The 26987-nt window shown below is 42.2% G+C and overlaps 1 protein-coding gene across 1 annotated transcript in view; it reads left to right on the top strand.

The window, feature by feature from the left end:
- The window catches only part of DOCK8 (dedicator of cytokinesis 8), a 249536-nt gene that overhangs the window by 142836 nt on the left and 79713 nt on the right, over positions 1 to 26987 (top strand). The window contains exons 15-23 of the mRNA XM_008963393.4: positions 9155 to 9272; positions 11376 to 11446; positions 12567 to 12705; positions 13324 to 13425; positions 17339 to 17434; positions 18099 to 18333; positions 20899 to 21063; positions 22843 to 23015; positions 26518 to 26613. Coding sequence (XP_008961641.3) covers positions 9155 to 9272; positions 11376 to 11446; positions 12567 to 12705; positions 13324 to 13425; positions 17339 to 17434; positions 18099 to 18333; positions 20899 to 21063; positions 22843 to 23015; positions 26518 to 26613 — 1195 coding nt within the window. The remainder of the gene's footprint in view (positions 1 to 9154; positions 9273 to 11375; positions 11447 to 12566; positions 12706 to 13323; positions 13426 to 17338; positions 17435 to 18098; positions 18334 to 20898; positions 21064 to 22842; positions 23016 to 26517; positions 26614 to 26987) is intronic.

The raw sequence follows: 26987 nt of genomic DNA, 5'->3' as shown, positions 1-26987 counted from the left end.
GGAGACTCCATCTCAAAGAGAAACAAACAACAACAACAACAAAACCTGCAAATTTGAGCTGCCTAGCAGCCAAGCAATAAAGGGAATCACAATGAACGATAAGATTCATATATCTGCCAATTTAAAAACAAACCAGTTCTCTTGGGTCAGTGCTTCTCAAACTCGAATGTACATTTGAGACACCTGGTGCATTGTTAAAATGTAGGTTCTGATCTAGCAGGTCCATGGTGCATTTCTAACTGGCTCCCAGGCAATGCTATGCTGATGCTGATGCTGACGCTGACGTTGATGCTCCTACTCGTTGGACTGCCCTTTGAGTAGTAAAATTTTAGCTCACTCAGAAAAACCTCATAGTTTATTTGGAGTAACATCCCTTTAACCCTTGGAGATATTATAAGACGACATTACAATAAAGTTCTGGTGAGTCTAATTGTTGACCAGAGAGATTGTTTACTTCAGAGCACCTGGATTTGAATTGCAGTGTGCCACCTGCTGCTGTGTTACCTGGTACAAGTTAATGCATTCTCTTCACACCTCAGTTTTATCGTCTTCTGAATGAGACTAATAGTAGTACCTGTCATAGATGCTTGTAACAGTGCCTGCATAGAGTAAGAATGAAATAATGTTAGCTATTTTTTATTATTACATTTAAAATAGATTTTGCTGGTAGTGAAATATGAATGATAAAATCATCTCCTCAGCTGTTTTCCTTGCATAAGTACCTTAAAATAATGTATCTAGATTTGCAATTTCCTTCTGAATCCTTGAATAAAAGACACCAGATAATCAGAAGATGTTACTGACATTAGTAGGCATTTGAAGTTCACTCTGATGGGATCAGTCTATTTACAACAAATTGCTATAGAGAGTAAAAAGCGCCAACCTTTTCCTGTACTTTTTGAATGACAGCATCTTTGTTCATGCAGTTGGCTTTGCTGCATTTCCACTTCATCAATTTTTTGGCTCTGTCTTTGCAAAAAAAAAAAAAAAAAAATTTACAGAGGGAGAATTTTAAAACACAAATGAAGAAAAAGAAATTACTTTGAAATTGCCAAAACTGTTTGGCTGAAAGAGCTTATTTAGAAAAACAGAGCGTTTTATGTATAAACCTGTTTCAGTGGTGTTGTATCAGAATTGCATGTTGCTAGTAGTTTACTATCAAAACAACACTTGTGTTTCAAGCTGTTAAAAAATGAATAAAATAGGCCAAGTATGGTGGCTCACACCTGTAATCCCAACATTTTGGGAGGCCGAGGCGGGCGGATCACTTGAGGTCAGGAGTTCGAGACCAGCCTGGCCAACATGGTGAAACCCCATCTCTACTAAAAATACAAAAATTAGCCGGGCCTGGTAGCATGCTCCTGTAGTCCCAGCTACTCGGGAGGCCGAGGCAGGAGAATTGCTTGAACCTGGGCAGTGGAGGTTGCAGTTAGCTGAGATCATGCCACTGCACTCCAGCCTGGGCAACAGAGCAAGACTCCATCTCAAAATTAAAAAAAAAAAGAATAAAATAGAAACACTGATTTTTCTGGTATTTTATACCCTCCCCCAAATATCCATACCCAAGGCATTTTTAAGATTTCCCTAAGCTGGAAGCACCAGACCACATGTTATTTAAAACATATTAAGATGTACCTACTGTATTATGTATACTTTGTATATAATTTTATAACAGTCTGAAAAGTAGCAGGAAAAAATTTTTGCCTTCAGGTTAAACTCAGAAGAGTTGCCATTGGCTAACTGAAAAATTTTGCATTTGGTAAGCATTTAATTAAAAATTTATTAATTTCGGTTTTGAGGTTTTACTTTTCATATTTTTAGAGCCAATAACTTCTGGAATCTCAGACATTTTTGTGGAATCTTAAGTTGTTCATAGATCCTAGGTGCTGTGTTTGTCATCCTGAGAGCTTAAATGGCCCTGTCCAAACCTCAACCTCAGCTCAGAGTAGGAAATTGTCAAGCACTTGGTAACTGGTAAGCAAATGGATTTTAGTCACTAAAAGGAGCGGGAGGAATGGAGTGCTCCCTCAAAAAGAGCATTTCAGCTGGTCACAGTGGCTTGGGCTTGTAATCCAAGCACTTTAGGAGGCCCAGGCATGAGGACCACTTGAGCCCAGGAGTTCGAGACCAGCCTGGGTAACACAGGAAGATTTCACCTCTACAAAAAGTAAAACTAAAAAATTAGCCAGGCATTGTGGTGCCTTCAATCTGTAGTCCTAGAAACTTAGGAGGCTGAAGCAGAGGATCGCTTGAGCCCAGAAAGTTGAGGCTGCAGTAAGCTGTGGTCACGCCACAGCACTCCAGCCCAAGCAACAGAGCATAGACTCCATCTCCAAAAAAAGAGGCTGTGACAGAGGAAGGCAGGGGGATGTTAATCAGAGAGACATAGAGACTGGGAGAGTCTGAAGGAGAGGCAGAGAGACATACACAAATTAAAGACACAGACTGAGAGAAATGGAAAAATGAAGAGAGGATCCCAGACAGATTGATTGACTTCCCAGGTAACATATAATATCTTACAATCCTGCAGAACGTTTAAAGTTGCATTTTAAAAGGCACTCCGTTTGTTCACACAATCCTGGTAAGAAGATCATCTTAATTAGTATCATACTTTGCAGCTTTCAAGCAGTTCTTAGGCATCATTGCGTTTAAGACCTGGCTCCAGCCGTTTTATTACAGATGAGGAGATTGACTTGTTCACCTTACATTTGTAGAGCATTTTGCAATTTTTTGAAGGACATTTCCACCCATTATCTAATCACAAGTCTCCATAAATCCCATCTCCCCTGGTATAAAAGCAGCTTAAATTACAGGTGCTACTGAGATGCAAAATGCAGCCCACAAAATCAGCAAATATTTTTTCTTTGTTTCCTCCTTTTTTAAAAAAGGCGTAGATTTCATATTACTACTTTGTTTCAGGCCGTATATTGAAGTAACAAAAATAAAACGAAAATTGACACCAATTTTATTTCGAAATAAAATCTACTTTTTTCACTTTCCCACATCATTTTCTAGCTGCTAACCTTCATGCATATTCAATTTTTGCATATTTACAGCCCTGTCAAAGATAAAATTTTATTTTCTGCATTTTCACTCAACATTATACACTGAGTATTGGCCATTTCACTCATCTCAGTGCCACTTTCAAAGAGATACCCAGGAAAAGCAGCAGCAAGGGTTGTTCGACCTTGAACAACTACAGATAATACTTTGGCTCTCTTTGAGATTTTTAAGGCCCTGTAAGTAAAATATTTTCAGATTACAGAAGGCTTGGGATTCTGGCTTTATCACATGACTGATTGGTCCTCCATGTTCTCCTTGGCAGATGTGGGTATCAGTGACCCAGTGTTTTTTACTCAAAACATGGTTTAGCTTACCAGTACCAGGAATGGCCGATGCATACACATTCTCATTGTGAAGGTTTATTTGCACCTCCACTCTCCTTAACCAGGCTATTTTCACAGAAGAAATAAACCCAACTTCATGAACCCTATTCCCATGACCTATTTGCCAATCTGTTAAAATAATGGCCAACTCAAATGATCAGTAATGATTGACTCACCATGACATCATCCTTCACCTTTGTCACTGGAAGCCCACTTGCCTTAAAGGGTGCAGCATCTACCAACTTAGCTCCAGCAACTTCAGCTCCTCATTAAATCCCTCCCTGCAGGTCATCCCTGCAACCAGTTGACACTGGAGCTCAGCAGCCGGCTGATGGGGGCCTCCACTCCTCTCGTCGAGCTGCTCCTCTCTCCTCTCAAAGCCCTCTTTCCTTCTCTCCTGCCGGCTGACCTAGAAGCTCAGCTAAAGAGGTGTTCAAAGTGTCCAGTTGCTTAAACAGGTGGCCTGTGTGCTTTCTGCTGTAACTCCTTGCTCCTTGAGCTCAGCTCCAAGCTGTAGAAGGCCATGGGAGAGCACATTGATGTCATCTTGGGAATAATTAACAGGGTCAGGTTTTTCTGTTCATTTCCTTGCACCAGATGAAGAGTAGGATAAACTTGGGAGAAGCCAAAGTGATGTTTTTGTATTGTGGCTTTGAATGATTTCAAGGTCCCTTGGTTAACCTATTCTCAGCAAAGGAAATAGAAGATGGTCCCAAGGTGGTAAGAGCAGAGTGTTTGGTTGATAATTTGATCTAAGAATGACCAGATTCCACAAGTTAACCCCCAGAGCTGCTCAATTACAGCAGTTTAAAAATAAGTTGAGGATTCGTTGCTAAATCAGTGGAAAGAATTTGGAGTTTCCAAAATAGTTTGTAATCAAGAAAAGCCATCTGAGGGGGCCCTGGAGGGAAAATTGCTGATGAATATCAAATGTCCAGTTCTCAATGCGGTGGTATATGTGACTGAAAAAAACCACTTTTGTCCACATTTGGGGAAAGATAAGATTATACTAAATGCCTGGCACATACACTGGACCTTCAGTTACCTAGAAAACTTTCAAAATAACTGCCATAACAAGTGGCAAATTATTAAGGTCATGGGCTGTCTTCTCAAAATTACTTAGATAACATGATTCTCTGGCCAGTATGAGACCCTTAATTCATCACAAAGGAAGCATATGAGCCTGTTTATCCGTTCGTTAATAATTATTTTTATCTGGCTTGGGCTCTGGGTTACTGGCCATGCAGGCAGATCTTCCCTTCCAAAAGGCAACGTTATTATTCTCTTATATTTGTTTCTTTAAAAACATGCAGATTTAACAAAACATATTACTTAGCACTCTTACTGATTTAGAAATACGATGACCCTTAGGAAATGCATCTCCTTAAAAGAAATTCTAGGCAAACTCATTTAACCTTTCTGGGAGTTAGTTTCCTGACCTTCAAAAAATGGGATGTTGGACCAAATTATCTTCAAGTTTCCTTCCAGCTGTGTGCTCGGTGGGGAGTGCTGGCAGTGTGGGGCAGGACACTGAATATCTGTGGTGGTGATGTTTGGATACAGGGGTGAGCAACCCCTTTGGAAGCAACATGCAAAATTGCTGAGCAGTGGTGGGGGTGCATGGGAATGGGTGGCGGTGCCCCTGTATTGGAGTGTAAGAGACAAGTGTGGTGAGAGCAGTCTGGCAGGGCTACTACTGTTATGATTTACATAATCCCTTTCATCCAGCTACTTCAAAGCACCTTCACAAACTCTGGCTCATTATTCCTTCAAACACAGCATTCAAGAAAGGTTGATTGGCGTCTTTTAATTAATTCAAAGATGATGAAGCTGAGCATTACAGAATATAAGGGGATTCTTCCAAAAGTATCTGCACTGCAGAGGGGCATGATATATAAAGTGTTCATCACAGGTTTCTAACTGAAACAAGGAAGTGACCTGAATGCTTATTTTTAGAGGAGACCAGTATATATTATGGCATATTCAGAATATGCAATACCATGCACCCATTAAAATCATGTTTATTAAGAATAGTCACATTGGGGAAATGGTCATAACTGAACATTTAGTGGCATAAAAAAAGATAAAGCTTTGTACATACAGTATGATAAAAATGTTTAATGTGGCTGGGCGTAGTGACTTGTGCCTATAATTCCAGCACTGTGGGAGGCCAAGGCAGGAGTATCACTGAAGGCCAGGAGTTCAAGACCAGCCTGGGCACCATAGTGAGACCCTGTCTCTACAAAAAATTTAAAAATTAGTCAGGTGGTCATGATGCATGCCTACTATTCTAGCTACTAGGGAGGCTGAGGCTGGAGGATCACTGGAGCCCAGGAGGTCAAGGCTGCAGTAAGCCATGATCATACCGCTGTACTCCAGCCTGGGCAACAGAGTGAGATCCTGTCTCAAAAATTGAAAAAAAAAAAAAAAGGGTTTAATGTGTAGAGGGGAAAAGGCTAAATGGAAATGTGTTAAAGTCCTAAGGGTGATCTTCCTCGGAGCAATGGTATAGTGGGTGGTTGCTGTTCTTTTCTTTATACTTTTATGTACTTTTATGTTATGCAAGGTTGAAAAATGGGCACATATTGCTTTCATAATCATTTCTGTTAAGATAATCATATGATTATGAAAGAGGGAGTGTGTGTGTGAAAGTGGAATGGACCAATCAAATAGAACGGTAGGAAGACCTCAGAAGATATGACACCTGAGCTCAACCCCAAAGATGAGAAGAACCATCCATTTAGTGAATGGGGAAGCCCTCTGGGGAACAGAAGGCACGAAGGAAGGAATAAGTTTGGAATGTTCTAGGTTTTGAAAAAAGGCCAGCATGGGAGAATGATGAAAGATAAGGTCAGAGCCATTGCCAAGGGCAAGGTCATGTAGGACCCATGATAAAAAGTTTGGGAAACCCTTGTAGGGGCCTGACATAATTTATGTTACATTTTTGAAAAATCCTTCTGACCAATATATGAGGAACATTGTAAGAGGCAAGTGTAGAAGTCAAGATCTATTGAGAAGGCGTTGCAGGGGTCCAGGTGAGAATGAGGGTGGTTCAGAGTGGAGAGACAGGGACAAGGTAAGTTGGAGTGTGGGTCTGACCTGTTAGCCATATGGAGGAAATAATTATCATAATAACTATCATGTATGTTTTTAGGGGGCTATATAACTTCAGTATGTTTTCAGTGTTCACATTTGTAGGTTTACAGAGTTTGTACTTGATGAGGTACAGAAGTAAATCACTTCTCAAAAATCATGCCTTTAGAAGCATATATCATGCTTCTATTATAGTAATGATAATAATAGAAGTCTACTGCTAGTTATAAAACTTTTCTGTTCAGAGAAGTCTTCTAGGTTTCAGTTGTTGCTCATTAATGCTCACCACAGCCCTTTGAGGTCGATGCAATTATGCTTTGGAAAAGCTAAGTAACTTGCCAAAGGCCATGCAGCTAAAAGAAGCAAAAGCTGGCTTCAAATCTCAGCTCTCTGCCTCCAGAGAGAACACCCTCAATCCCGCTTAACAGACATTAGCTCTGCTTATTTGATTGGTGGCAGTGGAGATGAACAGAAGTGAACAGTGAGCAGAGAGGGGTCTGTACCCCACACACATCCCTGCACCCCAACTGTAAACTGCCTTCCATCATCATTTACTATATCCATGTCCACTCCTGACAGCATCAGTGGCTCAGTCTTATCTACCTGCATCAGGGTTTTAGGCTGCCTCTGTTTAGACAGAGCAAGATTTGGGAGGTGCTGCTAAGACAGCCAGTGGTTGAGTAGAAACAGCACTGTAGTGGATCTCTGCCTGCTCTGTGGCTCATTTATCATGTGTCTCATCTTTAAAAGTTGGGGCTCAGTCTAGGTGCCTCCTGGCCTGACCACCCCAGAATTCTATGCTAATCCCTTCATTGTGACATGGCCTGTCATCTACTCTTCTGGGAAGACCATCTGCACCTCACTGATATTTGAAGCTCATTGAGTATTGTCATATATCAGCCCAGAAAGTCACAGGGTACAGCAACTCATACTCGCTCCCAGCACCAGGCCAGCCGCATTCTGCCTCCAGGGAGTCACCCAAAATAGAGAGATGAGGGTAAAATAAGACCTAGGAATACTATTTATTTGCTTCCGTGGCCTTTGAACTTGCACATCCAACGTAACGGCTCCTGTGTGTTCTTGATTGTTCCAATTATCATTTTTCCTCTCGAATACCTGAGAGCATTCATTATTTTGCAAGAGATTTGAGTAGAGAATCCCTGTGCCCTAACTTTTCTTTCCTTGATGTGGGATGTTCTTCTGTGACTAGGTAAGTTTATCTCAATGTTTCCCCAAATAATTTCTCAGAATGTTAAATTCATAAAAGCTACCATGAAAGGATAAATAAATGAAAGGAGTTCTGAGGTCAAAACATTTGGGGAAAGAAGAGTCTTTCTCCTTCTGAGGCATTCTCAGTGCACAGTAACCTGTTTATCTCGCTTTGCCTTGCTCTTTCCCAAGCACATTTGCTCAACGCCCCCTACCTTCCCCATACACTTGTTAACACTTTGCAGAACACTAGGGCTCTGTGGGACAGGCTGGGAAATGCAGGTTGACATGCCACTGTTAATACCTAGAAAATTAAGGCAAACTTGTCCCTGAGAGATGTCAGGATAGCACAGTATGAAAAGGCCATGCTTATCAGGGCTCTTATCTGAGAGAATACAGTGGTTATGAGCATGACTCTGGAACTAGACAGTCTGGGTTCAATTCCCCGCTCTGCCATTTAGTGATATGATATGGGGTGTATTACCTAACATCTCTGTATCTCATTTGTTCCTCACTTGTGACATGGGGATGATGACAATGATAATAGTACCAACCTATAGGATAGCTATGAGAATTAAACAAATTAATAAATATGAAGTATTTGGAACATTGGCCTGACTCAGGATAAGTCCTGTTTAAATGTTAGTATCATTATTATTGTTTCTTCAAGCCAGGAATATACTTCATCAATTATGTATACACTCATTCCTTCATTCAACAAACACTTACTTAATACTACTGTGTCCTAGGCACTATTCTAGCTGCTGGAGATACATCAGTGAATCAAAAACATCAGAGAAAAAGCCCTGCCCTTGTGGAACTTACATTGTAGTGGAATCTACTACTAATAATGCAAATAGAAAGAAAAATATATGCAAGTTACCCAGGCACTGGGTAGCCTAGTACCTGTCCTATAGTTGTCAAATGGATGGATATATTATTCTTATTGTTGTTGTTGTTATACAGTAATTGAGCTTGGAGGTTTGAGCTGCCATCTTAGATAAGAACAGAAAGCTAAGCCAATACGAGTGCCATGCCAGTAAGAAAAGGAAACTATTACATAAAGATTAGGAAGAAAAAAGAGAAGAATGACAATTAGGCCATTATCTATGGCCATGAGTTTTATTTAAAATGAGCTGGACCTTTTTTGCCTTCTTTATCTGTGTATCAGATATACAATTACCTCTAGGCAGATTTCCACATTCCAAGACATGAAGACTTTCTAAGCTGCAGCAGACACATCTTTACTTGTAGCAAAACAGAGAGCGATGGGGGCTATTTTCAGATGACTGTAGCTGAAGAGGAAGAATCAAGTAATTCACTCCCCCCAATAATAATTCACTTCTGAGAGGAAAAACTTCTTTGGAAAAAGCACCCCATGAATGGAAGTCTCAGCATTCGCTGAAGAACTTAGTTAAAATCAACTCTACACCTTTTTCATTGATTCTTTATCTCTTCTTTTCCAGAAACCTTCTCTATGTCTACCCACAGAGGCTGAACTTTGTAAACAAACTAGCATCAGCCCGGAACATTACCATAAAGATCCAGTTTATGTGTGGAGAAGATGCTAGCAATGCGATGCCGGTAAGGAGGGAAACGAACATTTGCCTCAAATCAGGGTGGGCTGCTCACCCCTGTCACTTCACACAAGTCCGGGACTCATCAGTGTACAAAGTCCGTCTATTCCAGGCTAATACTGCTCAGCGTGTGCAAGGGCTTCTGTGCCCAGGATATCAATGGGGAAACAGGGTCAGTCTTACTTGACGATCTCTTTCTCGGCTTATTCTGTAGTGAGCTTGGAACATACAGATCATTTTAGAGGATTAAAAAAAGTCATAAAGTCTTTCCATACTGCCCATAGGACCACCCCACTCTAAAGGCATACAAAGTAAAGAGATGGCTCAACATGTGCGCCATGTTTGCCGAGTGTCTTCCGTGCACAAACTGTACACACTGTGTTGTACACACACGGTGTTACACACTTACTCTAGCCTCGGACCACAGTGCTGATGAATACAAAGTACCGCCTAGTAATTATAAACACACACCACCTCCACACCTTCTAGGAATGGATCTTTGTTCTGAGGCAAAATATAAATCAAATTTTTCATATATATATATAAAATGCAGTGTGCTCCAAGGAACTCAAAATGCCAGAATTTATACTTTTTAAACCATCTCCTTCTAAATGAGATGGTGGTTAGCTATTACTATTTCCCATAAGTCATAGAATTCAGTTAATATAACTTTCTTTCTTTTTTTCTTTTTTTTTTTTTTTTTTGAGACGGAGTTTCACTCTTTTTGTCCAGGCTGGAGTACAATGGCCGCAACCTCCACCTCCCAAGTTCAAGTGATTCTCCTGCCTCAGCCTTCCAAGTAGGTGGGATTACAGGCGCGTGCCACCACGCCCAGCTAATTTTGTATTTTTAGTAGAGATGGGGTTTCACCATGTTGGCCAGGCTGGTCTCAAACTCCTGACCTCAGCTGATCCACCCGCCTCGGCCTCCTAAAGTGCTGGGACTAAAGGCGTGAGCCACTGCACTCAGTTAATATACCTTTCTAAAGAGAAAAAGAAAAAAATCCTTTCTCTTAATGTCCCACCCAAAGAAAAAAAGAAAACAAAAACCTTTCTCCTAACGTCCCACCTGTCTTCCCAATGCAAGGTGTCTTAAGACAGTGGTGGGGTCCTCTTAGTCCCCCCTGCTCAGACCCCTCCCTGCTCAGGCCCCTGGCATGCCACTGCCAGGAGTACCAGATATGCTTGTGCAGATCCTGTGGCAGCCAAGATGCCCAGGCAAGAGTGACTTTGGGCTGAAGTCCAGTCTGTTCTTCATTCACTGAGCCATGGGTTCTGGTGTTGGGATGACTCCATCTAGAGGAAAGAGCTTTTTTTCTCTGCACAAAGGTGAGTGCACTTGTTCATAATGCATCCTAAATGCTGCTTCAGGCCCAAGGAGGTATCTTTTTCTAAATGGCACAAATGTGGATAAGGCAGTGGAGATTCAAATCACCTAAGTGAGTAGGTCTGTATGTTTGAGAGAGAAGAACCTGGAACTGGGGATTTCTCACTCAAGACAAAAGTATGTAACTTTGGCCTGTTGGATAGACCTCTAGGCAGTGAGGCAGAGTGGAGAGAGTACTGGTTTTCTAATCTCACAAACATGTGGCCTTTGGTCACTAATATAGCCCCTTGGAACCTCATTTCACCCTTCATAGCCAGTTCCTTTGCACTGGTGTGCTTGGGCCAGTTGTAGTCCCAGCACTTTTTTTTTTCTTTTTGAGACAGGATCTCACTCTTGCCCAGGCTGGAGTGCAATGGTGCAATCTCGACTCACTGCAACCTCTGCTTCCTAGGCTCAAGCGATCCTCTTGCCTCCGCCCCCTGAGTAGCAGGGACTATACGCATGTGCCACCACGCCTGGCTAATTTTTATATTTTTTTGTAGAGATGAGGTTTCGCCATGTTACCCAGGCTGGTCTCCAACTCCTGGGCTCAAGCCGTTCTCCCACGCCGACCTCCCAGAGTGCTGAGATTACAGGTGTGAGCCACTGCTCCTAGCCAACCCAGCACTCTTAATTGTACAAAATGCAGCTCTATGAGACCAGAACATTCTGTTGGCCTGATGATAGTCAATTTGATATACCCAAATGTTACTGATAATTTGATCTTTTCTCTACTGGTGAACAGGTCATCTTTGGAAAGTCCAGCGGGCCTGAATTTCTGCAGGAAGTGTACACAGCTGTTACATACCATAATAAGTAAGTCTATTTCAGCATTCTAAATATATGTCAAGATGGTTTCATCATCTCCTGGTTTTTCCAAGTCCCCTGGGTGGTTCCTCCTAACTGTTTTTATAATTCAGGGACTGAGGGGCAAAGGAAATCCATGCCAGTTCCATGACTCTGTGTTGAAGATGTATAACTTTGCCATTAAACCAAGACTGAGAGAAGAATGTGTCTTCAAGAATCCAATATAGTTTTGACTTTTCCGGAAGCTTCTATTCTAGTATGATGCAAAGAGGTTGTATTACGTTAATTAAGGAAACACATTTCCTAACTTGCTTTGAGACCCTGGAGGGGACCAGAAGCACAGTCCGGCTCCCCTTGCCCTGTGTGTCCCTGTTCGTTCCACTTGACACCTGCCCCACTGTCTGCCTAGGCTGACCAAAGGAGAAATGGAACACTCATTATTCCACTGGCAAATGGAGTCATGGGATAATGCCTACCCTATTATTCATGTTCCACAGGGAAGGGAGAGACATCTGCACAGTGTTGGACGGAATTGGGTTTGATCCGGGCCTGATAACCTGGGCCTAATTAAGTCCTTCATTTAAGCACATTCTGGGATTGGGATGAGGATTAAGTGAGGTAATGTACATTACATACCTACATTACTTTACAATGTACATAATGTACTTCGTAATTAATGAAGAATCTAGGGCTTCATAATGCAGTTAAATCGGTTCCTTTTTCCTCCTGCCTCATTCATTTGCTTCTACTCTTTGATGAGTGCAGCTAGGTGCTAGGCTTGGTTCCTTGGGTAGAAATGGAAAAAGGAGGTCACAGCAGGAGTCCAAACCTCATCCTTTCTTCAAATTAAGTTGTTGGAGTTTTCCATTGTGTGGGGGAGTTTTTTTTGTTTTTTGCTTTTTGTTTTTCCTGACAAAGCCTTTAGTTCATGAACAGTTTTATGTAAGGGAAGTGTATCTAATAACATAAGCTTGGTCTCAGGGACTTCCAGCTTCAGAGCAGAGTAATGTAAAATGAAAAGCAAAACACCAGGCAAATTCTGAGGAGCAAAGGGGCTGTGGCGTTTTACAATCGGAGAAGTCATCATTCTTGCTAAAAGTTATTTGTGTATAATGTGCTTTTGAAACAGGTCTCCTGACTTTTATGAAGAAGTGAAAATTAAGCTCCCCGCAAAGCTCACAGTAAATCACCACCTCCTGTTCACCTTCTACCATATCAGCTGTCAGCAGAAGCAAGGAGCCTCCGTGGAAACTCTCCTGGGATATTCAGTGAGTCGTTTCCAGCCTGCTGACTCACACTGCAGTTGTTGGTGCATCTGAGGTCCCTGCAGAGATAAACAAACAAATTCTATTCACTTGATTTTTTCCAGTCAGAAGTAGCAAAACATGCTAAGCCACATTATAGCAAGAGGCAGAAATGATTTGCCTTAGCAAATGTCAAATTTCAGGAATGGAAGGCTAGTGGGTGATAGATGTTGGAAGAATACTCATCTGTTTTTTAAAAAGCATTGCAGTGTTCACTGTTTCCAAATTTAATATCCATGCTTCACGTATAGAACTAGCTTTGTCCCCCAAGAAGAAACCATTTTTTCTTTAAAAGATATAAAAGGTGAAATAAACATTGATGTTGTTCAGACACACACAAACATTGGCTACAGAGAAAAATGCTACTGCTTTAGCTCCAAAAGCAATAAATCATCAATATTACCATTTCAGGAGGTCTCGGAGATTTAAAATGCAAAGAACTGGACAGAAATTACTGCCAAAAAGAGTACTGGTCAATATCTAATCACCGTTTAGTTGCATTTGATTATTGCGAGCTAGATAAATTATCAGAATTATATGCTGTAATAAATACCACTTTATTATTTACATCATCTGTTTCAGTGGCTGCCAATTCTCTTAAATGAACGTCTTCAAACTGGATCCTACTGTCTCCCAGTTGCCTTGGAAAAATTGCCACCCAACTACTCCATGCATTCCGCTGAGGTAATTGGCAAGCTGGCCATCAGCTGTTTCTTGTCCAGCTGTAGTCTTGGACCACCTTCCCAGACCCACTTTTCATTCCCCTGTGGCCATGGATGTTCATCGTGTTCTCAGAGAGCACATTGTTCTGATAGGATGGGAGGAATAACTGACTGTGAAACCTCATTCTTTTAAATGCCACCAAATCAGAATGTTTAGTAGATGCAACCCACACCCAAGGCAGCATAACCTTGCATTATCTACCACAGAGGGATTCCCAGAATAATGTATTATAGAAGAGGAGGCAAACTAAGGCCATTCATAATAAACAACTGTTCCCATCAAGGATCCTTATGAAAGATTCCCAGGCCAGATTCATCCGTTTCTTTCTTGGGTCAGTTGTCACAGCCCTCCAGTAGATACCAAGGTATTTATTCTCCTACCAATCCCAATGCCAATAGCCTTTCCCACTTCCTGTTTCTGGCACTTTCTCTTGCTCATCCACTCTGCTGCAGTGCACCCATTTAAAGAGAAGCCCAGGTGGATCAACTGAGGTCAGGATTTCAAGACCAGCCTGGCCAATGTGGCGAAACCCCATCTCTACTAAAAATACAAAAATTCGCTGGGCCTGGTGTTGGGCACCTGTAATCCCAGCACTTTGGGAGGCCAAGGCAGGCAGATCACTTGAGGTGAGGAGTTCAAGACCAGCCTGGCCAACATGGTGAAACTCCATGTCTACTAAAAATACAAAAAAATTAGCCGGGCGTGGTGGCGGGTGCCTGTAATCCCAGCTACTCGGGAGGCTGAGGCAGGAGAATCGCTTTAACCTGGGAAGTGGAGGTTGCAGTGAGCTGAGATCACACCACTGCACTGCAGCCTGGGTGACAGAGTGAGACTCCATCTCAAAATACATAAATAAAAAATAAATAAAGGGAGCCCAGGGGACTGTCCACCCTGACTGCACCAGCTGTCACACTGCTAGCCCACTTCTCAGTTCCTTGCATAGGTTTACATCAATAAGTATTATTTTGAAGTAAATCTCGGACATCATATTTCATTTTTGTCTGCATCTTAAAAGATAAGGGATTTGTTTTTAACCATCACAATACCATTGTCATACTTTAAAATTTTAACTGTAATTTCTTAGTATCATCAAATATTCAGTCACTGATCAAATTTTTAATTATTCCACTAATGATATATTTTTGATGCTTGCTTTTTAAAATTGGTATTCAAATAAGGTCCACACACCGCTATTGATTGTTACATCTCTGGAGACGCTTTTAATCTACAGATCCTCCATCTCTTTTGCTTTCCTTGCAATTTTAAGTTGAAGAATTTCGCAGAAATTTGAATTTAATTTCAACCGTTCCAGTCAACTTTCTTCTCTGTTCTTTCGCCATCTACCGTCTCACTTCCGGCTGTTTTCCTCTTATTTTCTTTTTTCCTTAAAGAGAGAACCAACTTTTGCCCTGGACCACAGGCATGTGTCTGGTAAACCAAAACTTCTCTCATCAAAGCCATCTAAGGGGCAATCCGAGTATGTCCACAGACATTTCCCTGATTGGTCTTTATGATTTGGACATCAACACCTTTCAGTAGTCCTCAAAACCACCTTCTCATCATCAAGTTGCACACTCTAATTTCTTAGAACCCCCCATTATCTTTTTAAGCTATAGGAAGGACCTGAGTGTTGGAGAGAGACAAATCTGTGTCCAAAGTCTAGATTCTGCCACTCCCTAGCTGTGTGAATGTTGGTGAGTTGCTTACCGTCTCTGAGTCTCGAAGATGAAACTGAGCCCATATCTGCATATCTGCCTATAAGGTTGCTGTAAGCATTAAATGAGATAATGCTTGCCAAACAACAAACTCAATTCCTAAGTAAACATTAATTCCTTTTTCTTACTTGCGCTATGCTGTGTTTATAGATATACCCTTAGCCTCTCTTAGTATCCTTTAAACCTGCACTGTCTGATAAGATAGCCACTAGCTGCATGTGGCTATTGAGGAAAATATGGCTAGTTCAAACTGAGATATGTGCTATAAGTAAAATATGCACCAGATTTCAAAAACTTCATGGGGAAAAATGTGAAATATTGTATTAATAATTTTTTACATTGATTACATATTGAAACAGTCTTTAGGCTATATTGAGTTAAATGAAATGTTACTTTCACATGTTCCTTTTGTGTTTTTTTTTTTTTTTTTTTTTTAGAGACAGGGTCTTGCTCAGTCACTCAGGCTGGAGTGCAGTGGCGTGATCACAGCTCACTGTAATCTTGAACTCATAGACTCAAGCAATCCTCTCACCTTGGCCTCCTTAGTAGCTGGGACTATAGGCGTGCACCACCATGCCCAGCTAATTTTTTTTTTTTTTTTTCGTTAGAAACAGGGTCTTGCTATGCTGCTCAGGCTGGTCTCAAACTCCTGGCCTCATGTGATCCTCCCACCTTGGACTCCCGAAGTCCTGGGATTATAGGTGTGAGCTGCCATGCCTGGCCCCTTTTTACTTTTTTAATGTGGCCACTAGATGATTTTAAATCACATATATAGCTCACGTTATATTTCCACTGGACGGTGCTATTTGAGATCACAGATGGCAAACTCAAGTGCCCACAGGATCCAGATGAGTAACATACATGAATGCCTTGTTCTGGTGGCATCTGTTCACTCTGGAGATTGTCTCTTCCCCATCTGAAGGTCACAGCTGTTCCCTTCACTCTGCAGATTGGTGACATGCTGGGATATAAGGCCAATTTTTTCATTTCTTCCAGTACTCAAATGAAGTTAGAAAAGCAGTCTTTTATAGGAAATTTTCAGGCTTTCAAATATTGGTAACTAATTTTTTAAAGTTCCTAATACTTCAAACAGAACGTGTGTGTAGGTAGAGCCCACTTTGGGCCCCAGCTTTTGACCACTTCAGATAGCTTTAAAGGTCTCCATCCCCTGTACACATCTACCTTTCATTACAATGAAAGACATGCACACCTAGGCGAGGCCCTCCTCACTCAACACTGCAGGTCATCTCTAAAGGAATGCAATTTCAATGGGAATTTAAGGCAAGAAACTGTCTCTAAGACCTACGAAGGTATTGATATATAAACGTATAAAAGAGTCACTTTGAGTAATTAAAGCAGGAGCCGAGCTGGCCTAGAAACATGTTGGAAACACTGGGAAAAACTGTGGTGAAAGGGAAAGTAATATCGGGTACTCAAAAGTATTAAAATTTCATGTCTTGTAAAGATATTCTATGCTGTGTCCTGACAATTCTGATTAATGGGGAAATTGCTGGGATCTTAATTTATTTTAATTCCTAGAATCCAGAACCATCAATGCTGGTTTGGAACTTAGAGACAGATTACACCCTCTTCTCACAGCATGAGAACAGAACACTAAGGCCCAGAAAGTTTAGTTGAGTCGTCTAAGTAAAAATAACTAGTTTGAAGCGGGGCACAGTGGCTCACACCTGTAATCCCAACATTTTGGGAGGCTGAAGTGGGCGGATCCCTTGAGCCCAGAAGTTTGAGACCAGCTTGGGCAACATGGTGAAACCGCATTTCTACAAAAAATCGAAAAATTATCTGGGTGTGGTGGTGTGTGCCTGTAGTCCCCGCTACTCCAAGACTGAGATGGGAGGATCATTTGAGCCCAGGAGGTTGAGGCTGCAGTGAACCGTCATTGCACCACTGTACTCCAGCCTGGCGACAGAGTGGGACCCTGTCTCAAAAGGAATGAATAAATACATAAATAATAACTAGTTTGGTGTAGAATTGAAGTTGAATCCAGGGCTCCTGACTCCAAGAACAGTTAGATTCGTTTTCAAGAGAGTTCTGTATTTGTATAACCCTGACATTTCCAGTCAAGTTGCTGTGCACTGCTTGTTAGTAATCAGAAAAGGGAATTGGATTGCTAATCTTTTTCTTTTCCTTTAACACAGAAAGTCCCATTACAGAATCCTCCCATTAAGTGGGTTGAAGGACATAAGGGAGTATTTAATATTGAAGTGCAAGCTGTTTCTTCTGTGCACACCCAGGTAAGGAATGTCAAGGTTAATAATGAAGGTAAAGGTGCAGCAGAGGAGCCTTTGAAGGACAGGCCAATAAAAGATCAATGAAAATCCTTGTCTACAGATAAATAAAAAATAATCCTTTAGTTCTTTGTGGGGACATGCAAACCTCTTTAAGTTTCATTTGTCATTGGAATAGAAAGACCTTACAAAACCGCCGAGCACCTAAAGGAAAGAACCTAGTATCTGCACTGTTGGTTGAGGAACTTTGCAGGGAGACTTGATTTGGAACTCTCATCTGCTGTTACTTCTTTTCCCTCTGTAACTCTGCCACTTTGCCAGCTTTTAAAAAGAAATTCCGTACTCTCTCCTTTACCTGCCACTGTCTGAGTTCTGCATCTGCTGAGACCCCTCTCTTGGCAGTATGCTTACCTGGTACGCTGACCTCTGCTTACAGAACATGTCAGAGCCTAAATTATTTCTTCTTTAGCTAATAATTATTGAAAGGTTCAACTTCATGCACCACATTCTACAAAGAAGTTCATAGCCTCGGTCTGAAACATCATGTCTTAAGGTCTGAAACGCTGGATAAGAGGTTCTACCCATAAAGAGCTATTCGATTGTGTTTGTGAATCCACTGGTGAACATTGATGGTATAAAACCCCATGAGGCCTGCCTTCTCCCTTCCCAGGACAACCACCTGGAGAAATTCTTCACCCTCTGCCACTCCCTGGAGAGCCAGGTGACCTTCCCCATCCGCGTGCTGGATCAGAAAATCAGCGAGATGGGGCTGGAGCATGAGCTGAAGCTCAGCATCATCTGCCTGAACTCCTCCCGCCTGGAGCCGCTCGTGCTCTTCCTGCACCTGGTGCTGGACAAGCTCTTCCAGCTGTCCGTGCAGCCCATGGTTATCGCTGGCCAGACAGGTATGAACCTGCAGGGCTGGGCTGGGAGGAGGCAGGAGCAAGCAAGCATTGCCTTCTTTAATGAAAAATGATTTCCAGAAATCCAGAGACAATGTGATCTTCCTTTCCACTGATGATGTGTGTTCAAGGGAGGCCAAGTCTTATGCTATTTTTTTTTGAGACTCTCTGCATGTTGGAAAGAAAAAGAAACATTAAAATAGGGTTCTTAATATTATAGCTTTTTGTAAACTTTATTAAATGATTATAGGCCGTCTTTAAAATTCCATTTCTGGTAATTGATGAATTTATTTTACCTTGAAGATATTTTTGTTTTCTTGACTAACAGGAAATGGAACATTTTAAGGTAAGACAACCTGTGTTAAATGGAGGGAAGGAACTCTCTACATTGAAATGCAATGCAATCAATTTTTAAAGTTAAAACATAAACTCACTATTTTAAAGTGTATAGTTCAGTGGTTTTTAGTATAGTCACAAGGTTGTGCAATCATCGCTACAATCTAGTTTTATAACATTTTCATCACCTCCAAATAAAACCCCATACCCTTTAGCAGTCACTCCCTATTCATCCCTCCCCCTAGAACTCATCCGTTCTCTCTTACAGTCTATTTTAAATGCTTACTTTTAACAAATTAACACTAAATACAATGTGTACATTTTCCCTTAGAAATAATCTCAAAAGCTTATCCTGGAGGCATGACCAGAGTCCAGTGGTTCTCCTAACCCTTCCAGGGTAGACTGGCTGGTATAGGGCATCTTTATTTGCCACCATTTTCAGCTGTGCCTATATAGCTCTTTGCTTTCCAGTCCAGCAGACGTCTTTTGGGTACCATCCATATGCCCAGTACTGTACTAAAAGTTGTAGGCTTTGTGACAATAACCAGGAGCATCTCAGACCTCAGAGGACTTATAATATGGCAAAGAGTCAGCAGCACAGGACAAGAGTCCTCAAAGGGACACAGCTAAATTTTGCAGTGGTTGTGGGGAGGGTGGTATCAAAGGAGAGAGTGAGAAAACATCCATCTGGGAGGATGCAGGAGGTCCACATGAAGAGATGGCCTTGAAGAAGGGATAGAGTGAAAACCGACAGAATAGGGGCAATGAGATGAGTGCAGCCCTGCAGAGAACCAGAAAAGTGTGGGAGTGTCAGGAAGAAAGTCAATAGCACAGTTGGTGGTGGAACAGAAGCACGTGTGGAAGTGGGCTGGGACAATGAAGTGAGAGGGCTTTTAGAGCCAGGGAGGGGCATGTCCTCTTAATCTCCCACTCTGCTTTGCACCCTGATATGCATCTTTTGTGGTTCCACAGATCAAACGTCCTGTGTTGGAGGCTAACTTTTCATCCATGTAGCAGTTGCCTCTCCAGCTAGATTCTTGCAGAGCTCTGCCCTCCTTCGATTACTTTCTGTGCCCCCACATATGTGGCACACTGCTTTGTATGTTCCAGCTAGTCAATACAGACTTGTTCACCAGACAAAAATATTTATATGTTTTGAGCAGCTTCTCCACAGCAAGTTGCCACCTTGTGGTGTGAGGACCACAGGGTGTTGGCATAGGCAGAATAAGTGGAGGTGGCGAGTCTACAAGCATTTATTCAGAACCTATTCTGTGTCTATGCAATGGAAAGCACAGTGGGGCACAAAAAATGTGAGAAATGCACTTTGCATGGGAAGGATTCCAGCTTTCACAGGCAGTTTACCACCAGACACGGCTGGAGAATCATGTAACTCAGTTTCACTTGAGCCCTGTACTGTGTGGAGTCAGACGGCTTCGTGGAGGAGGTGGGACTTGTGCTGAGATTCCCAGGGTCGGTGTGATTTTGTGGATAGGAGTGAGGAGGGCTTCCTAGGCGGGGACAACAGCATGAGCAAAGTCTCAGAGGTAAGAGAGCAGGCATGATGGGACAATACAATGACTGCCTCATTTTAAGGGATGTCGAACTGAGCCAAAAAGGGTACAAGGTTAGATAAGTATATTGGAGCCAAACTATAGAGGCTTAGGGCACCAGAACAAGAGGGTCTATGCCGTAAATCAAATATGTATGGGCCCACTGTGGGAATGACTTGATATGCAAACATTTTTAGGTTAATCTGTACAAGAATCAGGGTTGTGCAGCACATCTCAAATCATAGTGTCCACAACAGTCACGTGGGCATCTTGTAAAGATGCAGAACCTGATTAATACACTCTCTGGGGTGGGGCCTGAGATTCTGCATTTCTTAGTAGCAAGCAGGTGATAGTGGTCGTGTGTGTCCGCAGCCCGCACTGAGTAGCATCAGTTTACAATCTGGCTTAGAGAAGGGGGACGTCTGGACAGTCTTGTGTCTTTGTCATTAAAAACCATCAATGCTATTCAGTGGCAGGAGGAGGAAGGTCAAAGGAGGGAATGTGGAGGCATCTGTGGTACTCAGAGCCAGCATGCCAGAGCTCACCAAAACCATTTACCCTTCCCAGGCCTAGTTAAATTGGTCAGCGGTCAGGACTCATTGTCACTGTCCTGGAGAAACTTCCACCTCAGGCTCCTTAAGGACCAGCTGTGGGACTACCCATTTTTCTCTTGGTTCCTCAGCCAACTTCTCCCAGTTTGCCTTCGAGTCCGTGGTGGCCATCGCCAACAGTCTGCACAACAGCAAGGACCTGAGCAAGGACCAGCATGGGAGGAACTGCCTGCTGGCTTCCTACGTGCACTACGTCTTCCGCCTGCCAGAGGTGCAAAGGGATGTGCCCAAGTCAGGTAGAGTTGCCCTGAGTGTGGGACTCTGGTGGGCAGGGCAACGCCACCTCCACCCCACTGCAGTGTAATCCAAAATAAAACATCCTATGCTGGGTGCAGTGGCTCACATCTGCAATCCCAGCACTCTAGGAGGCTGAGATGGCAGGATCACTTGGAGCCAGAAGTTGGAGACCAGCCCAGGGAACATAATGAGACTCTGTCTCTACAAAAAATATAAAAATTAGCAGAGTGTGTGGTGGCACATACCTTTAGTCCCAGCTACTCAGGAAGCTGAGGCAGGAGGATCATTTAAGCCCAGGAGTTGGAGGCTGCAGTGAGCTATGATTGCACCACTGCACTCCAGCCTGGGAAACAGAGCGAGATCCCATCTCTTAAAACAAACAAACAAACAAACAAACACCCTAAAATTCCATTTTCGTTTTCAGGACAATACAAAACTTGCATGAATGCTGAAATTATGTGTTTCTTTATAGATCTTTCTTCCTCCCTCCTTGCCTCTTTTTATGCTCTAAACACTTATTTTGTCTGCTCATTTGGTAATCCCTCACTGGTCTTTACCCACTTGCTAATTTTATGATTCAGCTGAGAATCTCTTTTTTAAGATGGAGAAGTGGTGACTGATGCCTAGGATTCTAGTATAATAAAGGAAATAATATATATCCAATGGCAGTGGTTCTTAAACTTTTTGTTATAAAAAAAAATCCCTTTTCACATTTCCCTCAAACTGAACTATTGAAACAATAGTAATGCATTTCCCCAACTCTTCTTAATTATTTACATAAGTAATAATCAAGTAGAACTTCTTGTCAGCATGATATAAAAATTAGTGTCAGTGAGTTCACAAAATTGCAGGCCCAAATAAACATGACACTTTTGTTGGTCTGCGCAGCCTCATTTCTAGTAAATCTGAAAATTTGATTGAGTTTTTAAAAATACTAGTGATGTGGCTGGGTGCGGTGGTTCATGCCTGTAATCCTAGCACTTTGGGAGGCCAAGGTGAGCAGATCACTTGAGCTCAGGAGTTCAAGACCAGCCTAGGCAACGTGGCAAAAGCCCATTTCTATAAAAATTACAAAAATTAGCCAGTCGTGGTGGCAGGCGCCTGTAGTCCCAGCTACTCGGGAAGCTGAGGCAAGAGGATTGCTTGAACCTGGGAGGCAGAGGTTGCAGTGAGCTGAGATTGTGCCACTGCACTCCAGCCTGGGGGACAAAGTGAGATCCTGTCTTAAAAAAAAAAAAATTAAATAGTAATATCTCATAGACTTCCATAACCGCTTGTGAAAACATGTCAACATGTAAAGATGAAAAACAGCGCTGTATACATCATACACCGTAATCCTCACAAGGTTCAGATGACTCTATGGATTTTTGAATCTGAGAAAACCTCACTGCATGAATTGTAAAGTTGTCATTTAAATATTGATAAATTAAAAATATCCACATTTGTAGCTTCTCATGAGAAATCAGAAGCTCTAGCAACCCTGGGGTCCATTTCCCGATGGCAGTAATAGACTGGAGCCAGTAGTACCCCCTGCCTTTGTAAGAGGCACGTGTTGGCTGTTTACCATGATCTCCACCACTCCCTGGTGCCTTATGCCCCATCTACTTCTCTCCAAAAGATTGCCTCCTACCCCAGCCGGGATTTGTTAAGAAGACCCTAATTCCAAGGCCTAATCCAGTGGCTTTTCATCCACCCTATCCCTCTTCAATTCCTTCTTAAACTCAGTAAGTAACTCTGTTCCCCTGTCTGTTGACATGTCTCTGCCTGGTGGGGTGCAGGCGCTCCCACTGCCCTCCCAGACCCTCGGAGCTACCACACGTATGGCCGCACATCAGCTGCTGCTGTGAGTTCAAAGCTGCTGCAGGCCCGGGTGATAAGCAGCAGTAACCCAGACCTCGCGGGGACACACTCCGCAGCAGACGAGGAAGTGAAGAACATCATGTCTTCAAAGGTAGGAAAGGTGTCAAACCCTGGAAGGGGACACAGGCTTTTGTATTTTTTAAGTAAAACTTGGAGAAGTAACACAGAAGCAACCACTACTGCTGCCCACCATGCTGGTCAGATGCTTTAATGCTCAGCTTTGGAGTGATTAACGTTCTTTAGAATAGATTAAGACCATTCTGACAGATGCAGCAGCAAGACCAGCATCTGAGGATTTGCTGAGAACTACTTAGCTTGGGTAGCAAAGTTTTAAAGCATCAGGGGTTTAGCCACATGGAGTCATGTGGCTAAACCATGCATTTTATTTTCAAGGAAAAAAAAAATAGCTTTAACTTTTGATACCTGGAAAGGTTGCCTTTAATTTAGTTTTGTTTCTTTAATACCTACCTCTTACGTTCATTAACATCCACAGATTGATTATCTCACAAAAAAGTCCAAAGGAACAGCCGGGCATGGTGGCTCATGCCTGTAATCCCAGCACTTTGGGAGGCCGAGGTGGGTGGATCACAAGGTCAGGAGTTCGAGACCAGCCTGGCTAACATGGTGAAACCCCGTCTCTACTAAAAATACAAAATTAGCCAGGCGTGGTGGCACATGCCTGTAATCCCAGCTACTCAGGAAGCTGAGGCAGGAGAATCGCTTCAACCCAGGAGGCAGAGGTTGCAGTGAGCCAAGATTGTGCCATTTCACTCCAGCCTGGGCAACAAGAGCAAAACTCTGTCTCAAAAAAAGATACAAAACATTAGTTGGGCATGGTGGCGGGTGCCTGTAATTCTAGCTACTCAGGAGGCTGAGGCAGGAGAATCACTTGAACACGGGAGGTGGAGGTTGCAGTGAGCCGAGATTGCACCATTGCACTCCAGCTTGGGCTACAAGAGTGAGACTCCGTCTCAAAAAAAAAAAAAAATCCCAAGGAGCAATGCCAAATTTTACAAGCAAATAAAAACTGACATCCTGAGATGGTTGGTGGCTTGCCCTATGTTGTTTTTCCCTCTATGAATTGTTTATTTTTTTCATGGTAAAGCTTTACTTTCAGAACAGTTTTAGAGTTATGGAATTATATACTCTATACCCAGTCTCTCCTTTATTAACATTTTACATTCGAATGGTACTTTTGGCACAATTAGTGAACCAATATTCATGGAATATTATTCATTAAGTTCGTCTTTATTCACACCTTCTCAGTTTTTCTCTAATGTCCTTTTTCTGTCCCAGGATCCCATTCTGGATGCCATATTACATTTTGCAGTCTTGCCTCCATAGGCTCCTCTTGCTGGGAACAATTTCTTAGACTTTCTTTGTTCTTCATGACCTTGACAGTTTTGAGGAGTAATGGTCAGGTATTTTGTAGATTGTCTCTCATTAGGAATTTTTTAAAGATTATGATATTATTCACATACCATAAAATTCACCCTTTTTTAAAAGATGGAGTATACGATCCAACAGTCTTTAATCTACTCACAAAACTACCACAATGAATTCTTAGCCTGAATTTTTTCTCCAATGATCTGTGGCCTCAGGGTGGCTGAGCTATTAGAGTAATATCATTTCCCCTGATAAAGAGAAATCAGAATCTCTAGGTTTAGACACAGACACAGTTTCGCCCTTACAAATTCCACCCACTTGACACAGTGTGGTATGAGGAAGGAAATTTGGAGACCAGGGTTTGGGGCTGGGCGCCAATACTGCCCCGCTGTGTGGCCACGGGAAAGTCAATTAACTGTGCTGGGCCTCATGTCCTCATCTCTGCAGAGGTCCTGGTCCCTGGATGAACTTAAGAACCATCTACCCTGGATCTTTTAAAAACACTGGATTTGGCCAGGCACCGTGGCTCATGCCAGTAATCCCAGCACTTTGGGAGGCTGAGGCGGGCAGATCACGAGGTCAGGAGATCGAGACCATCCTGGCTAACACGGTGAAACCCTGTCTCTACTAAAAATACAAAAAATTAGCCGGGTGTGGTGGCGGGCGCCTGTAATCCCAGCTACTCAGGAGGCTGAGGCAGGAGAATAGTGTGAACCCAGGAGGCGGAGCTTGCAGTAAGCCGAGATCGTGCCACCGCACTCCAGCCTGGGCAGCAGAGCGAGACTACGTCTAAAAAAATAAAAAATAATAAAAAATAAATAAAAAAACCACTGGATTCACCCCCTGAGATGCTGATGATCTGTAGTTTGAGCCATCAGGAATTATTCATATTCTATCCTTTTTGACTTACAAAAATCAGTTCAGGGATGTGCTGGAGTGAGCTCGTACCTGTTCCCAAAAGCTGATTGCTTAGTTTTCCAGAATTTTTTGAGCCAGTTTTGAAACAGACATTGTTAAAATTAAATTGTATAAACTTAAAATTAAATAAGTTATGTTAAAAACAAAGGTAATCTGAATGCAATGTGGTATGCTAGATTGTATCCTGGAACAGAAATAGGACATGAGTGCAAAAACTGGTGAAATCCGAGTCGTTCGTGTTTAGTTAATAGTAACATATCAATGTTAGTTTCTTAGTTTTGACAAATGTACCTTACTATAAAAGATATTAAGAGAAATGCAATGAAAGTCATATAAGAAATACTACCTTTGTAACTTCTCTGTAAATCTAATAATAACTATATAACTTATACTTCAAAATTAAAAGTTCACTTTAAAAAGGTAAACCTAGTCCCTTCCTAATAATTTCACTATATCCTACAATATCTAAGTTCTTCCTTCTTTACGTTTACTGTGTCTGTGTGATGGAAATATTATATAACGGTTTGCTACCACACTGCATTTCTATGACATCGTGTTGGTAGATTGAAATCAGTTATGATGAAAGTATTTGTGGCACAAAAATTGGCAAATGCTACAAATTACCCCTACCCCCCTGACAACTGGTTGTTAAACATTTGCCAGCACGACACAACTCAGCCTCATATTGAAAGCCCCTTTCAGCAATACCACTTTCTGATCACCCAGGAAAGAAGTGGTCTGCAGCTATTACTGACAGCCTTGATCTTTCTATTTTTCTTTAATAAAATGAAAATACTAAATTTTTATGTGGACAGGGTTAGCAATTTTCACATTATTTTGTAGCATGGGGAGAAAATGTCTGATGGAGCATGAGCACCCCACTTCCTTTCAGAGGTAGTTTTTGACAATGTATTGGTGTTTAGGAGACAGCGTGGTGCAGTACCGTACTAAACCACAGAGAGACACTGTTCCCACACGTTTTTTCCTGGCGTCCCCTGAAGTCACAGACTCCTAGAAGGGACTACTCAGCAGCCCAGATTCTTAAATAGTTTTTAACTGTAGGTTGCTACACACAAACTATTAACGGGTGTTCTCTCAAGAGCAAGTAAAATTAGGTATAACTTCACTGTCTTTGCTTTGTTTTATATTTACTTATAGCAATTGTTTTACCTTTGTAACCAGGAAAAAAAATGTGTATAAAAAAATGAATTCTGAGGTTGTGATTTCCAGATGTCTGGCTTACCTTTCCATGGTTGGTTGACTGTTAAGCCATGGTTTGTGTGTTTTAGATCGCCGATCGCAACTGCAGCCGAATGTCTTACTATTGCTCTGGCAATAATGATGCTCCAAGTTCAACTGCAGCCCCAAGGCCAGCCAGCAAAAAGGTACTGAAGAGAGCAATGTGAGGTTCATCCCAGGATAAGAACAGAAGGATTTCCTCATGCCCTCACACTGTGCTTGAAAATAGTCAAAGTGCTCCCCTGCCTGTTCCTGCTGTGCTAACACACACACACCCCACACACACTTTTGCAGCCCTGTCCTTTACGCCACATTTGACCACCTAACTGCCCATTACCTCAGTGTTTCTCCCACTTTCTCATGCATCAGAAGTACCTGGAAGCCTTGTTAAAACTCATCGCTGGACCCTACCTCCTGAGTTTCTGATTCAATAGATCTGAGCTGGAGGCTCAAGAATTTGCATTTCTAACAAGTTCCCAGCGGATGCTGGTCCAGGGACCACATTTTGAGAACCACTGCA

This window comes from Pan paniscus, chromosome 11 (assembly GCF_029289425.2).
Source record: "Pan paniscus chromosome 11, NHGRI_mPanPan1-v2.0_pri, whole genome shotgun sequence".
Classification (NCBI taxonomy): Eukaryota; Metazoa; Chordata; class Mammalia; order Primates; family Hominidae; genus Pan; species Pan paniscus.
This window is presented reverse-complemented; position numbering and strand designations above follow the sequence as displayed.